General features: G+C 33.4%; 2 protein-coding genes across 5 annotated transcripts; one reads left to right on the top strand and one right to left on the bottom strand.

The window, feature by feature from the left end:
* Positions 1-418: 418 nt before the first annotated feature.
* Positions 419-4255, top strand: LOC114249292 (uncharacterized). 3 transcript variants are annotated; one of them, XR_016325038.1, is made up of 3 exons: positions 419-1652; positions 2331-2400; positions 4111-4255. XR_016325038.1 is itself a non-coding variant. In XM_089736855.1 (2 exons), the coding sequence occupies exon 1, from the start codon at positions 665-667 to the stop codon at positions 1646-1648; it is 984 nt and encodes a 327-aa protein (XP_089592981.1). In that variant the 5' UTR covers positions 419-664; the 3' UTR covers positions 1649-1652; positions 4111-4255. The 3 variants fall into 3 exon arrangements, 2 of the variants coding, with proteins under 2 accessions (XP_089592981.1, XP_089592980.1); XM_089736855.1 differs by lacking the exon at positions 2331-2400; XM_089736854.1 differs by lacking the exon at positions 4111-4255 and having other exon boundaries at positions 2331-2509.
* CaMKII (Calcium/calmodulin-dependent protein kinase II) lies at positions 2912-8857 on the bottom strand. 2 transcript variants are annotated; one of them, XM_028182800.2, is made up of 2 exons: positions 8643-8857; positions 2912-7765 (listed from the first exon to the last, which is right to left on the bottom strand). In XM_028182800.2, exon 2 carries the CDS (start codon positions 7677-7679, stop codon positions 6147-6149), a length of 1533 nt encoding a protein of 510 aa, XP_028038601.1. In that variant the 5' UTR covers positions 7680-7765; positions 8643-8857; the 3' UTR covers positions 2912-6146. The 2 variants fall into 2 exon arrangements, with proteins under 2 accessions (XP_028038601.1, XP_028038602.1); XM_028182801.2 differs by having other exon boundaries at positions 8421-8743.
* Positions 8858-13811: the final 4954 nt, after the last annotated feature.

Consider the following 13811-nt stretch of genomic DNA (forward strand, 5'->3'; position numbering starts at 1 on the left):
CAATTATTTTCAAAGATATTGCTTATAAAAACTGTTTCTGTATGTTATTATCGCATTTTTTATTACTTTAGTTACATACAGGAATTTGAATTCAGACAACAAGTATTTAACTTTATTACAAATTTCCAGGGTTATTATATTTATATTTATTAAACTCATCGTAATCGCGACCTATCTTATAAAAAATAGCAACTGACTTAACAGAGTTTTGGCGGAAACGTGAATATGCTTTGTTATTTGTATGATTTAGGTGATTAGTGTGTTTAGATTTAATAATTATAGATTATTGACTGTTTACCATATTTCAGAGAGTTGTTACACAAAATTAACTATATAGTGTGCGCATGTTTCCTTTGTCTGTTCAATGGACAAATTAAACAAAAGCTACATGACAGATATCTCATGTCAAGATTAATTTATCTGGCAAAGATTAAACACTTATTTCGGGCTATCGGCGACTAAAGATAAAGCGGAGATTATGAATCTCTAAAGATATTTAATATTAGGTACTATTTATCACGCCACATTTAGGCCTGTATCAGAAATGCAACAAACATACAACAGAAGACGGGGTACATTTTTATTACTTGTTGGCTGTAACTCAAAATTTTGTATCAATTAGACATCCATTTAAGTCAGATAAGATAAGCATACACATTTTAATATGGAAACTCACGATAATAGCTACGAATCCATGGATGTGGATTACAGTGCCAATTCTGTTACACATATGGATATTTCATATAACGACTCTCAAGTCGACGCGACACAAATTAAAAAGGAAAAGTTAGATGAATGTGCCGATATAGGGGAACCCATTTCACCCTGTGTGAGTACTGAGGATATTAAAAGTTCGTCCTCGAAACCAATGAAAACTTTTCACATTATTAAAACTCAACCTAAGATGAATAAAATAACGCCTCAATTTAAAATCATTTCCATTGTTGGGGTTTTAGCCATGTCAGTAATAATCTATCATTTACTAAAATTTGAATGTTCTGATGAATTAGATTTAAAACAATTAAAGGAAACACTCTCAAATCAAGTATATGGACAAAACAAAGCCATTAATTCAATCATTCATGTATTAAATAAAGAAGGAACAAAGTTACTATTTTTTTATGGAAGTACAGGAGTAGGTAAAACTTATACTGCTTCCATAATAATGGAATTGTTTGGAAAAAAATCTAATTTATACCACTATACAATGCCTAGTTTTGAAGAAATTTTCTCCACAGACTTCATGTATGGCTTAATACTGTGTAAGAGTTCACTCTTCATTGTTGATGGACTGAGTAGAAATGATAAAATTGTGAACCAACATGTAAAAGATCTTATAAAAAAAAGCCAAGAACTAGATAAGAATATCACTATTATATTAATATACAGTTGTGATAACTTGAATAATTATATGAAAATGTGTGATGAGAATTTTCACGTAAAAGTAACTGAAGACTTTAAAGATGTAAATGTACATAAGGCATTTGTTAAATTTGATTTGTTAAATAACTTACATTTGAGACAATGTATACAAAAGGAGGCAAGCAGCCAGAACCTAAAAAATGTTGATTACGAAAAACTTCTGAAGAATTTTGATGTTGCTGTAGATGGATGTAAAGGAGTTCACACAAAGATTAAATTGCTTTAAAAAGGTTTGATATATATGATTTCTAAAGAAATATTCAAATTCACTGTTAACAATATTATATTCTGAATTTATAAATTTGATGGTGGTAGGGCTTATCGGGAGATTGCATAAGTGAGTACCATCATCCAATGGATCTCTACCATAAAACAGTCATGCATTCCGTTTTGAAGGTTAGAATAACTTACAATTAGTTTTAATGTTTGACCTTATGTTTCAAGGTAGGTGGTAATGTTCTGTGATGTTTTTATTTGTCTTGTTTAGTAGGGCTTAAGGCCCAGTACAGCTTGTGTAAATTGCAAGCCACAATATGAATGCAAGGAAAGCTATAACAATGGGCATCTCAAACCAATTGTTCTCATACCATCTATAAATACTACTATTACTACTACTACAACAAATACTACTACTACTATTTTATTATTAGGAAAATAAGTTTCCATTGTCCTGTGAATTTTGTTGAAATTATCACTATTTGTATTGATGTACAGTACTACATATTAATTTGTTTTCTGTTACACATGCAATGGCTGATGAGCTCAGTCTTTCTCGTGTTTAGTAAATTATTATTAAAGTCCATAGATGACACATCACCTTCTGTTGCACGCCCAGAACATGAGTGTGCGGTCTCAACGGCTTAGGAATAGCTTCATCCTGTTTTAAACAAATACATCTCCATTTACAGGTACCACAATGGATTTTGATCATATAAATTTTTTACCAAATATGTCCATGATTGTTGCTTTATTTGTGATGTAAGTGTTCATATTTAAGATTCAGGTCAGTTTGTGTTTAGTTTTCATTGATGTTTGCTTTTCAGAATTAACTAATAAAATAAAAGTAACATAGCAAACTTCATAATTATATGTATTGTTTTTACTTGTTTTTAAACCACACAATTTATTGACTAAAGTTTTTGGATATATTATGTATTTTAAAGCAAATAAAATCACAATGAGAGATATTGTCTTGTTTTCTCAAATGCATTTGAAATTTTCAATATAAAAATAAAGATATTCATAATGGTTAGGTAGTTGGTTATGTAGATGACTTTTATACCTACTTAATGTTTTTTTTTCTATTGAACTTAACAATTAATGTGTACATAGCTTGACACCATTAGACGTTTGTATTAGAAGTTAAAATGTAAATTAAGTAGTAGTACACAGTGCTGTGTACCTAAATTATAAACTATTTAGTTGCCAGTATCTAGGTATACAGTATAGACAAGTAGAAAAGATAGTTTTGTAAATGAATAAAGTGTAGTTAATTGTAGATCAAAAGAACTTTATTTTAGAGAATTTACATGAGAATCGGCAATGCAGAGTTTCAAAAATTATGTCGAATACAAATTTTATATTATACTGACATTTCTTTATTACACCTATATTTTCAAATAGGAGTACTTACTACATTTTTTAATAGAGAAGTTCCTAACTGAAATGATAGGTGCAATGAAGTTAAAGTTACCTAGTTACATTTATTAAACTACAAAATTTAAAATAATCTCAACCACATTTAATGCTAGCATAATATAGGGTATTTATACAAACATATGGCCATATAGTAAAAGCAAAATCAATCCAATGACAGTACAGATAAAGTTGCTGTTTTACTTCAAACAAATTCACCAACACCAATATTTGTATAAATACATTGAGTGTAGTACCAGCTTAAAAAGCTGGTTACAACAACTTACAACATTGATTTTCACAATCCATTTTATATATCTAGAACATCAATTTATATTTAAACTATTTACTTTGATATACATAGCTGTATTTAGTTGAGATTAATAATTTGTAATTAATGTAAAGGAAAAGAAGCGTTTTATATAGTTTTTAAATTTTAAATAAGTTGTTAACTTGGACAAAGCAGGCTAATGTATTGAGACATCTTTTTACATTATAAATGTTCGGTACTACAATGAATTTATTATTTAATAACGTAATGTATAAAATATTCGAGAGCCATAACCATATTGCACTGCACCCACATTATGAATAAAATTAACTCCATTGATTAGATGACCATTTGAAATACGATGTTTTAAAGTGCTTGATTTTGACTCTTTAAGTCAAATATATTGCTTAAACAGTAATGTATCATGTGTAAATTACTAATCAATTAAAAGCAGACAATTTAAAATACAAAACCAGCTACCTCAAATGTAGACAGTAAGTCCATAAGTTCATAACCAATAAGTACTTAAACGTGCCTTCTAACAAAAGGGAGAGCCATGATTTCTATTTTATATTAAATTAATTAAAAAAACAGACGGCTAGTAGGTATGATATCATTCTCGCACTGGTAAGTATATATTGAGGAAGGAAGACAGTAAAATTAAATGATTATTTAAATAAATTTTCTTATTTCTTTTTAATAGTTTTGTAATACTGGAAGATAGTGTTGAGGACTTATGTTGTGCATTTTGTAACTGTCAAACCATTATCTTGTATTTTCAGATTAACATCGAATCTGCACATTTATATTGAAAATTACGTTAACTATCTATTTAAATATTACAAACATTATAATGATATTTAAAAGTGGCTAGCATTAAATTCTGAAACATCGACAAATATTTTAATAAATGAATTTACAAGTAAATTGAATTTAAATAGCCTTTCTATATATAATTAAGTACTATTTTTATCAAGAAATAACACAAAGAAGTATCATTTTAATTGAAGATTGAAAAGTTTGTGTAGCAACTTTATTTTCACTAACAACAAGATTAATATTTCATTAATGCTTTGCACATTTATAAGAAATTTTAACGAGAATTTTGTTAAATAATAATAGTTATCCATAATAATTATTAAAATTTTCTTTTGATTGATTAGATACCTCGACCGGAACAAACAATTTCTTGTTTCTGAATTTTCTGAATAGAAAGGTACCTATTAACACGTTCGAAAAATCATATTATAATCTCTAAAATGACAAGTTTATTGCAAAAATTGAAATTGGTTAATTCAATAAAATTCAATAAGAAAGTTTAATTAACTTTCATTAAAATATCTCAAAAAAGGGATTGCTAATGACAACAACAATATAAACATGCGGTGTGCAACCAATATGTACATTAAGTAAATAACTACGTATCTATTATAATATTAATGTTCAAAATTAATTTAATAAAATGTTGATTAAATACTAAATATGTGTAATAATAAAGACTAGAATATATTTTAGTTTTACAGTTATTGACACTAATTTCAATGGCACAATTGTTGACTTTTAAAACTGGGTTAGAATCTCAAAGTCCACAAAGAGCATGCTTTTCTGTCGGATTTTATAGACATTGAAATTATTAATAATTCTAAAAAAGTTTAAGTCGAATTTATGAAAAGGTGGTGTGTATCTATCTGTGTTTTATAGAAATCCTATTTTATAAAATTATAGGTGCCACAGACTTCAGATTAATAAGGACAAATCATATTTCTAAAAAGTAACTGTACAAATCGTCAGCTTTTGTAAATTTAAAGTAATAGAAAATATTTAGAATGAATCACAATGAATTCTGTAGATACCTTATTTTTTACCTATAATCTGATTTAGATCAGGTACTGTTTTAGGTACACTTGGAATAATGGTAACTTAAAAAGTTTTCGAATTTAATTCTTACATGAGAATTATAAAGCTCAAAGCACAATAATATACAACATTAAAATCTAAAATTGACAAAATTGATATAATCCACTTAAATACAACAGTAAAGTATAGGTAATGATATTAGTTAACAATTATAGAAGAAATTATTGAACCCGTACAATATAAATTTAATCAAATGTAAGTATTTATGCAAAAAAAAGCGAATCTTAAAAAAAGCGTAGTGCCAATAACTGTATTGCATTAGTTACTTACTCATTACTACCTAGTTATTTGATAACAAATAGAACACCATTTTAAGCACGACAAAACATTTATAGTTAAAAATTGTAGAGAGACTTAATGAGAAATGTGCTAAAATTGTAAATCATGTTGCTGATTACTTATATTATATAGATTCGAACGTAGTCAGATCATGACGTTATAATGAGATTTCTTTTGTTTTTTTAATCGTTTAACTGTAATTGCCTCGATATTCGTTGACAAACTTCGATTGTGGCCGAGATCAATATTTAAATTCTAATAAAACTAGCACAAAGCAATGGATATTTTCGGTTATCACATGTTAGCCACATTACAATTCATGCTTCTTATATTTAAGAATGCTCATTGAAAGTTTGATCAGAATTATCATTTAAAATCGCTCAAATAGTGTAAGATATAATTTTATCTAATTATTAACTTAAAGTTTTGAATACGAAGAATTCTAATAAAATTCGTGTAATTATTTTAAAGCAGAATTGGATACTTTTCTTAAACGTCTTAGGTTTTATATACCTTTTCGTTCACTCAACGAAATTAATGGTAGTTGTTTCAAAGTCTCTGATCTAAGTTATAATTATGCAGAGACTATCTTTAAGACGTTTGGATTTATAGAGGAGACTAGTTAGGAGCGATGGAAATGAACGGCAGTCCACTTGTTGTGACGTTTGTGCCAAATGCGAGTCTCTTGTGATTGGTGTGTAGCCCGTCGACCTTCGGAATCTACGCTTTGTGTTACGCAGACGTATGCTATGACTGCAACATCATCACCGAGAAGATGTACTCTTGGATTCAGAATAGTGGTATTAGTTTTCACATGTGGCGGTGTATTGTCAATAAAGAATTTATGGAATTCTACACCTTCAATCAGATTTCCTAGAGCATCAGGATCAAAAGCTGTCACATTGGGATCACATAGCTTGGAATATGTGTCGTAATCACCATTATTGATTGCATCTATCAGCACCTCAGTAACCTTAATCACTTCCGCTCGGCGCAAAGAAGCATTGCTATCGCCCCGAGCTTTTCCAAACGAGTCCGCTTTTGTCAGGGCTTCTTCGTCATGTTCTTTAGATATAACCGTGCATGCTCGGTCCACTCCTTTCTTGTCTTTGTCTAAATCATCATCTTCAAGCGTTGTACTACTATCAGTAGACTCTTTTACTTGCGATCCATCGCCTTTTTTATTAACCATTGATTTACCAGAGAAATTTCTGGTAGCAAGCATCGTTGTTAAAATTGCACCCTTGAGCTTGCGACGTGCATTGAATTTTTTCAAACAATCCACAGTTTCCTGTCTATGCATAACTGAAGCAACGCGTTCCCGGTGGCAAATCCACGGATGTTTCAGAGCTTCGGAAGCGGTGATCCTTTTGCTAGGATTAACAGTAAGCATTTGATTAATAAGGCTCTTAGCTTCAGGAGTAACGGTATCCCACTCAGGAGACGGATAATCATATGCTCCCGCTTTGATTTGCGCATAGAGACGATACTGATCTTCATCCCAAAATGGAGGGTAGCCAACTAACAATATGTATAGAATGACCCCACAAGCCCATATATCCACTGGTTTACCATAAGGTTCCTTTTTTAATACTTCAGGCGATAAGTAACCGGGTGTACCTGCGAATCCGAACCATGCTTGTTGATCTCCTTGAACTTCGATAGCTAACCCAAAATCGGCCAACTTGACAGCAGCTCCCTTAGCTTTGCTTGCGAGCAAAAGATTTTCTGGTTTCAGATCTCTGTGCACAACTCCATTATGGTGACAGTGATGGACAGATTCTAAAATTTGCTGAATGCAGTGTGACGCATCAGCTTCAGAATAAAATTCTCGCGCCACTATGTCTTCAAATAATTCACCCCCGGTAACCAAATCAAAGACAAGGTAATGGCAATGTTCTTCTTGAATGGAATCATGTAGTCGCACAATATTGGGATGCTGTAGTTTACGACAGATTCTTGCTTCTCGTTCCAATTTCTGGAAGTCTCTTGCAGAGAGTTTCTTGGTATTTATGATTTTTGCCGCAAACTCGTATCCAGTAGACTTTTGTACAGCTCTCCTGACAATCGAGAAGGCGCCCTTGCCTAATTCTTCCTTAAGTTCATAGTTGTCCGAAAACCGCGTGCTAACACTTTCACGATTTGGATTAGCCATTTTAATACGTTGTACTTACGTTATCAGCTTCAACAAGGGCCTATTGTACAATTTTGAGCACAAATTTTCTGCACCAGGGGAGAAATCTGAAACAAAAAAAGAAAACGACTAATGATTTTTTTCAATGGTTTCTTTCGTTCTCGGTAAACTGTGTCAGTAAATATTTCTAGTTCTAAAATATAAAGTTCATAAATCGTAAATTAAATAAAAAATAAATATTTTCTGTTGTGAATACTGATCGTATGGCAGTATATGAAATGATAGTTTGATTGATTTATTTTTAACCGATGTTTATCTGATTCATAGTAAATTTAAGCGAGTTAAAATAATTTTTCAAAGATCTGGACTTATGGGTTTTAATTCCTCTACAGATCAATTTCTAAATCACTAATTATTCCACCATGCGTTCTATTTATATTTTTCGTGATAACTATTCCCATTCCACTCACGAAATAGTCAGAAAATAGATATTGTCAAGGGGCAGTCAGCGGACGAAATTTATCCGAATGAAAATCGTCTACACTATTTTGGTCACTCAAGCTAAATTGAAGTTCTCACTGCTTAATATAAAACACGTAGATACCTAGACAAATATAACAGTTGCTACAAACATAGACTTCTAATATTAACACGGCACCGGGATGACATTTAGTTAGCGCAAAATAATCGATACACCCATTGTCTCAACACATTCACCAAAATTTCGAGGACATTTTAATCAAACTGCGAAAAAATACTCACTAATTTTGAATTACTAAACATTTTGCACTACCTATCATTTTAAAACAACACTGCAATTCAATGTATGAAGTTGAAAATGTAATTACACAAATTTTATGATATTCTTAGCACCAGTAAATCGCATGGACACGAACCATGTATTGTTGAAAAAATTATAGATATTCACTTCATCAAATTTAACATTTTATATAATTGGTTTGTTATTGAAAAGAAACAATTTACCTATTATGTGCCCATTTTATACAATATTCAACAAGATGAAGGACTAAAACGAAGGGCCGAGCCCTACACCACACTCTCCGTCTGATCCGGACACGAGCTTCGGGGTCAAATTCATAGACACTTGTGGGTTGCTAGAAAAAACGGTATGAAACGTTAAAAAATTGATGTACTATAAACGACGTATTTTGATCAATCGTTCACTTTCGGAGTGCCCATGTGTTTTTTTGGTAAAGATGATTATAATCATAAAGTTTGTATTGAGTTTGTTTTGAGGAAAACTGCATATTTCTCCAATAAAGCTCTTTTAGTCGAGCAACCCTGACTTGTTTTCATAAAATCGATACAATAGCGCAGTGCCAATCCAAAGCGAGCTCACAAGAATTGCGTTCCACGCCATCTAGTTACTTTTGCCGTAAACGCAACAAGCTTTACGACAAGTTTTTTTGTAGTCTGACATTATTACAAAATAAATGCTGGACTGATATCGAAAAAAATTAATTACCATTTATATTATTTAATTTTGTCATAATGATAACGGTACCTGGAAATTCGAAGCTAAAAGAAATCAAGATTTCGAATGTTTCTTATTTATATAAGTTTCGTGGCCGATTTTGAAACTGAACTTACAAAATACAATTTCCAAAATAAAAATTATAAGCAAAATTCAAATCTATTTCCTATAACAGGTTTGCTGTGATTTCTTTCAGCTAGGTTTAATGGTTAATTTCAGAAATGTGTGACATTGAGACAACTAAAGGAGAATTCTTGCCTCAATGTACCTTTAATTTCTGTTAAACATATTTGTTATGTTTAATTTCCATTAAGACCTGATTTTTTGTGTCTAAAAGAATCTTTGTGTCTCTCTCAGTGTGTGCACGATAATCTCTAGATTGAATTTAGAAATGACGATATATATAATTAAGTATCCGATTATAAGTCCTGTTCACTTAAAAAAATAAATTTATTAGAACGTGCTTGATGTTTCTGTATGCTACCGGAGCTATTATGTACAATGAATCCAAATGAAGCTTATTTTTTCCATTCAAATGAGAGACTAGAGCTACTCATATGATGATGATGATGATGATGTACATAGACAGCACATCGTGTATGTTGTCACATACCTTGAGACATGGGCTTGACATCTCAATCGTACTGCCCATGTACTCACTCGGACGTCTCGCAATAAAAATAGGTCTTGTGGTGTTTCCTACATGTGTAGGCTACAATCCAACAGTAATTACGCAAAAACCTATTTTACTAGTTTGATTCATCATCATATCATCTTGCTTTTACCATCGCACCGCCCTCCACCGGAGTAGAGTTCATCCATACTACCTGGAGCCACTACGTTCATCCACAGTGCGTTTTCAGAGATCTTTTTTGCCACGTACCATCCGGCTATGGAATGAGTTTCCCCTCCACGGTGTTTCCCGAGCGCTATGACATGTTCTTCTTCAAACGAGGCTTGTGGAGAGTATTAAACGGTAGGCAGCGGCTTGGCTCTGCCCCTGGCATTGCTAACATCCATGAGCGACGGTGACCACTCACCATAAAGTGGGCCGTATGCTCGTCTGCCTATACAGAAATAAAAAATAAATAAAAAAAAACTTATTACATAATGCTCATCGTGGAGGTCGTTCGTGAATACATATTAAATATACAAAACATTATAGGACTTGACGATTGTATCGACCGCACGCACAATCGTATATTATCTTTGTGCGGTTATAATACAAAAACTGATAAATTACCTAGAATGTGAAGGAAAATTAGCGACAATAATTTAAATTTATCGACAGGCTGCTGTTTACATTGTACTGTATGGGTCTCGGTAACTCTTTTTTTTTTATTTCCCTTGTAGGCAGATGAGCATACGGCCCACCTGATGGTGAGTGGTTACCGTCGCCCATGGACTTCAGCAATGCCAGGGGCAGAGCCAAGCCGGTGCCTAGTCACGATTCATCTACCTTCAATCTGCAGTAAAAAGAAATACAGAAAAATTGTCTCATTTCCATTATAACGAATATCCTATTCCTTAAATCGGAACATAAGATTACTTCACAGCAGTGATGAATAGTACTGACACTAACAACTTTTTAGTATTTTGTAATTTGGGAATTTAGTCATTTGTTAATCGTGGAAGTCGTTCGTCAATCTGTGCTTGTTCATGCTATGAAAACTGTACCGAGCCCAAAACCAAAAAGTATTTTAAAAAAAAAAAAAACCTGTGAATCTTTATACTGGTGGTTTTGCATCGTGACGTAGGGGTAGGTATCATCATAACCTTTCCTTTCCTACCGCGAAGCACTCATGCATTCCGGTTTGAAAATTCAACTGAGACATGTTTCAATATTCGCAGCGACATTCACGTTGTGATTGTCTATGGGCTCCGGTATCTACTTAAAACCAGGTGGGCCTTGAGCACATCAGGCCCATTAGTGCATTAGAAAATCACGATTCGTGAAGTCGTTATTTAAATAGGCCTAATAATCCACATTATCCGATGGGGAACGATATTACAAAAAGAAAAAGAATGGCACAGATGACATTATTTTCTGTCAGCGCTAGCAAGCGTAGTAGGTGAAATCCGTATCTGGTTTTGTCGCAAAGCAATCATGCATTCCAGCTTGAAGGGTAGAACAACCGTTATACAGTACAATGTCCAAATACACGTCTCCAATTGTGTGGCATCACTCATGCAACGTGACTTTTCGTGGCTCCAATAACAACTAACAACAAGAAAACAGGCTATGAGCTAATCAGTTCATCTAGAGCAAAAAAATGCTAAAAGCGTTAAAGACGATCTGATTTAGAACTCCAAACGGCCAAAATTACAAAGTCTTCTATGGGTATTCTACATGTAAGATAATACTTATATATCCGCCCAAGTTAATAAAATGTCCGGTATTTCAATAGACACCAGTCAACAGAGTTGAATATAATTCGATAAGTTTATCTAGCTAAGACATGTAACAAAAGTCCGGTATATAACGGTAAAATAGTAGAAGCCAAGACCCTTTGTACACACGCTAACTCAACGGGTGTTTCACTAAAATCAAAACTGGTTCGCATCTTGCGCAAGTGCAAGGGGAGCAAACAAGGGCTTTCGGAACGGGCCCTTCCAAAATTCGTCGGTGCACAATGCACCCTCCGTACCATCCCCACGCAAGCATTCTTATTATTACGCGTCTACGGCTCCTGTCCCCATATTGGTCATAATTATTTTGGTACTCGCTAGACGCGTCGCGAACTTTTTGTAGGTCTCTGTCGTTAAATTCAAATCTTTTTTTATGAAACGTCCACATAAATAGTGACATGTCGAATAGTTTTGTGTAGATTTGGAACAGAATTTTGTTTCGCATCGGTTGTGAAGTTGTGCAAATTGTTGGCTCAAAGGCATTCAATCGACTCGGTCTTCGATTCTGTCACCCAATATTTGCAGCGAAGGGAAGTATTAAGGTTTCGTACGCTGCGGTCGTCTCAGGTTGCCTTTCTCATGAGTGGACGTGCGTGTAAAATTATAACTTAAGAATATTACGTGATGTAGAACCGTCAGTGGCACGTTGTCTAACTTGTAGCGCTCTGACGCCGAATGTGAAGTACGGTGAACCGAAATCGATCGGTCAGCTATGGACATAACTATGAAATGCGTTCTGTGTATTCGGTGATCACTCAATTTGGCGGGAATCCAATGGAGGTTAATTGGCGTATTACCACTAGGTAAGCCGTATTTTCAACAGAAACAACTTTAGAATAATTTACAATAATTTCATGAAATTTAACGTTAAGCCAAACTTTGCATATTTTTTACCAAGCAGGGAGAAGAGCTTACGGCCCACCTGGTGGAAAGTGGTCACGTTGCTCGTGGTGGTTGTCAATGTCAGGGGTACAGCCAAAGTACTGCTTATTTTAAAAGATTTTTTGTAATCTTTTCATAACTCGTTTGAAGAAAGACGTTATAGTGGAAACACAGAAACATGATTAAAAGAATTGAGCTAATACAATTTGTCTTCACAGCTATAGTTAAAGTGATGCCTTTTAAATTAATTTATCTTTCGAAAAACTTTATTTTTATTAATCTCATTAGTGAGTAAAACATACAATGTTAGTAAAGATAATACAGTTCAAGTGATTATTGCCAAATATATATTGTTATTTTCAAACGGTAGCATTTTTGTGTGCACAAAAAACTAACCGAAATTGGAAAAACATTTTTATAATACTCGATTCCAAATTCGAATTTATTTTGTATATGCGCGGCACACATTTTTTATCTTAATGTGATTACCCATATGTGCAATTTTGTCGATTTTTTAGTTGTGTAGTACTTTAGTATTTAATTTGCAAGGATTCTGCGTTTAACGAACGGAATAAGAATCGAATCATATTCACGAGAAAAAAATGTCACAGTCAAATGATTATTTAGTAGCGTGGCCAACTTCGCGCTATGAGGGTTGCGCGAATAAACATCTGCAGAACCCCTCGCACATTTGTGTCAATGACCTCTATGCGTCAAAGGACGGACCCAAGACCCTTTCCTGTGACGCCATAGTTTAACAATAGGAGATATAACTTATATTTTAAACTCTGGCTCGCTACTGGCATTTAAAAGTTCGCTTTCTACCTTATACATTGAAAGTTGAATGCGTATTTAATTTTGTTGATGCTTATTCGCAAAATAACATATTATCATTAGGCTTCGTAAAAATACAAAGGTTATTAATATCTAATGATGTAAGGATATTTAATGATGTTAAATCGAAATTGTAATTGTAATTTGTAGCGCATAACTAAATCAAAAAAAATGTGTCACTCATTATTTTTTACTACGTATTATAAGCTACAAGGTAGGCAACGCCATGGCGCCAGCCTGCTTAATTCTGTCGCGAAACAATTATGCGTTCCAGCTTGACGTGTGGACTTACAATACGGCCTACCACCAGCAGTTATCCACTGCAAGCGTAGTGTTCGCTCACGCGGCCCGCACTTACTTGAAACCCCTTCAAGTCATTCAATCCCGTTTTTGCAGGATAGCCCTCGGAGCACCATGGTTCCTAAGGAACGTGGATCTCCATGATGACCTGGAGCTTGACTCAGTCAGTAAGTATTTACAGTCGGCTTCATTGCGCCACTTCAAGAAGGCGGCATGACATGAAAACCCTCTTG

Source organism: Bombyx mandarina, chromosome 22, assembly GCF_030267445.1.
Source record: "Bombyx mandarina strain Sakado chromosome 22, ASM3026744v2".
Classification (NCBI taxonomy): domain Eukaryota; kingdom Metazoa; phylum Arthropoda; class Insecta; order Lepidoptera; family Bombycidae; genus Bombyx; species Bombyx mandarina.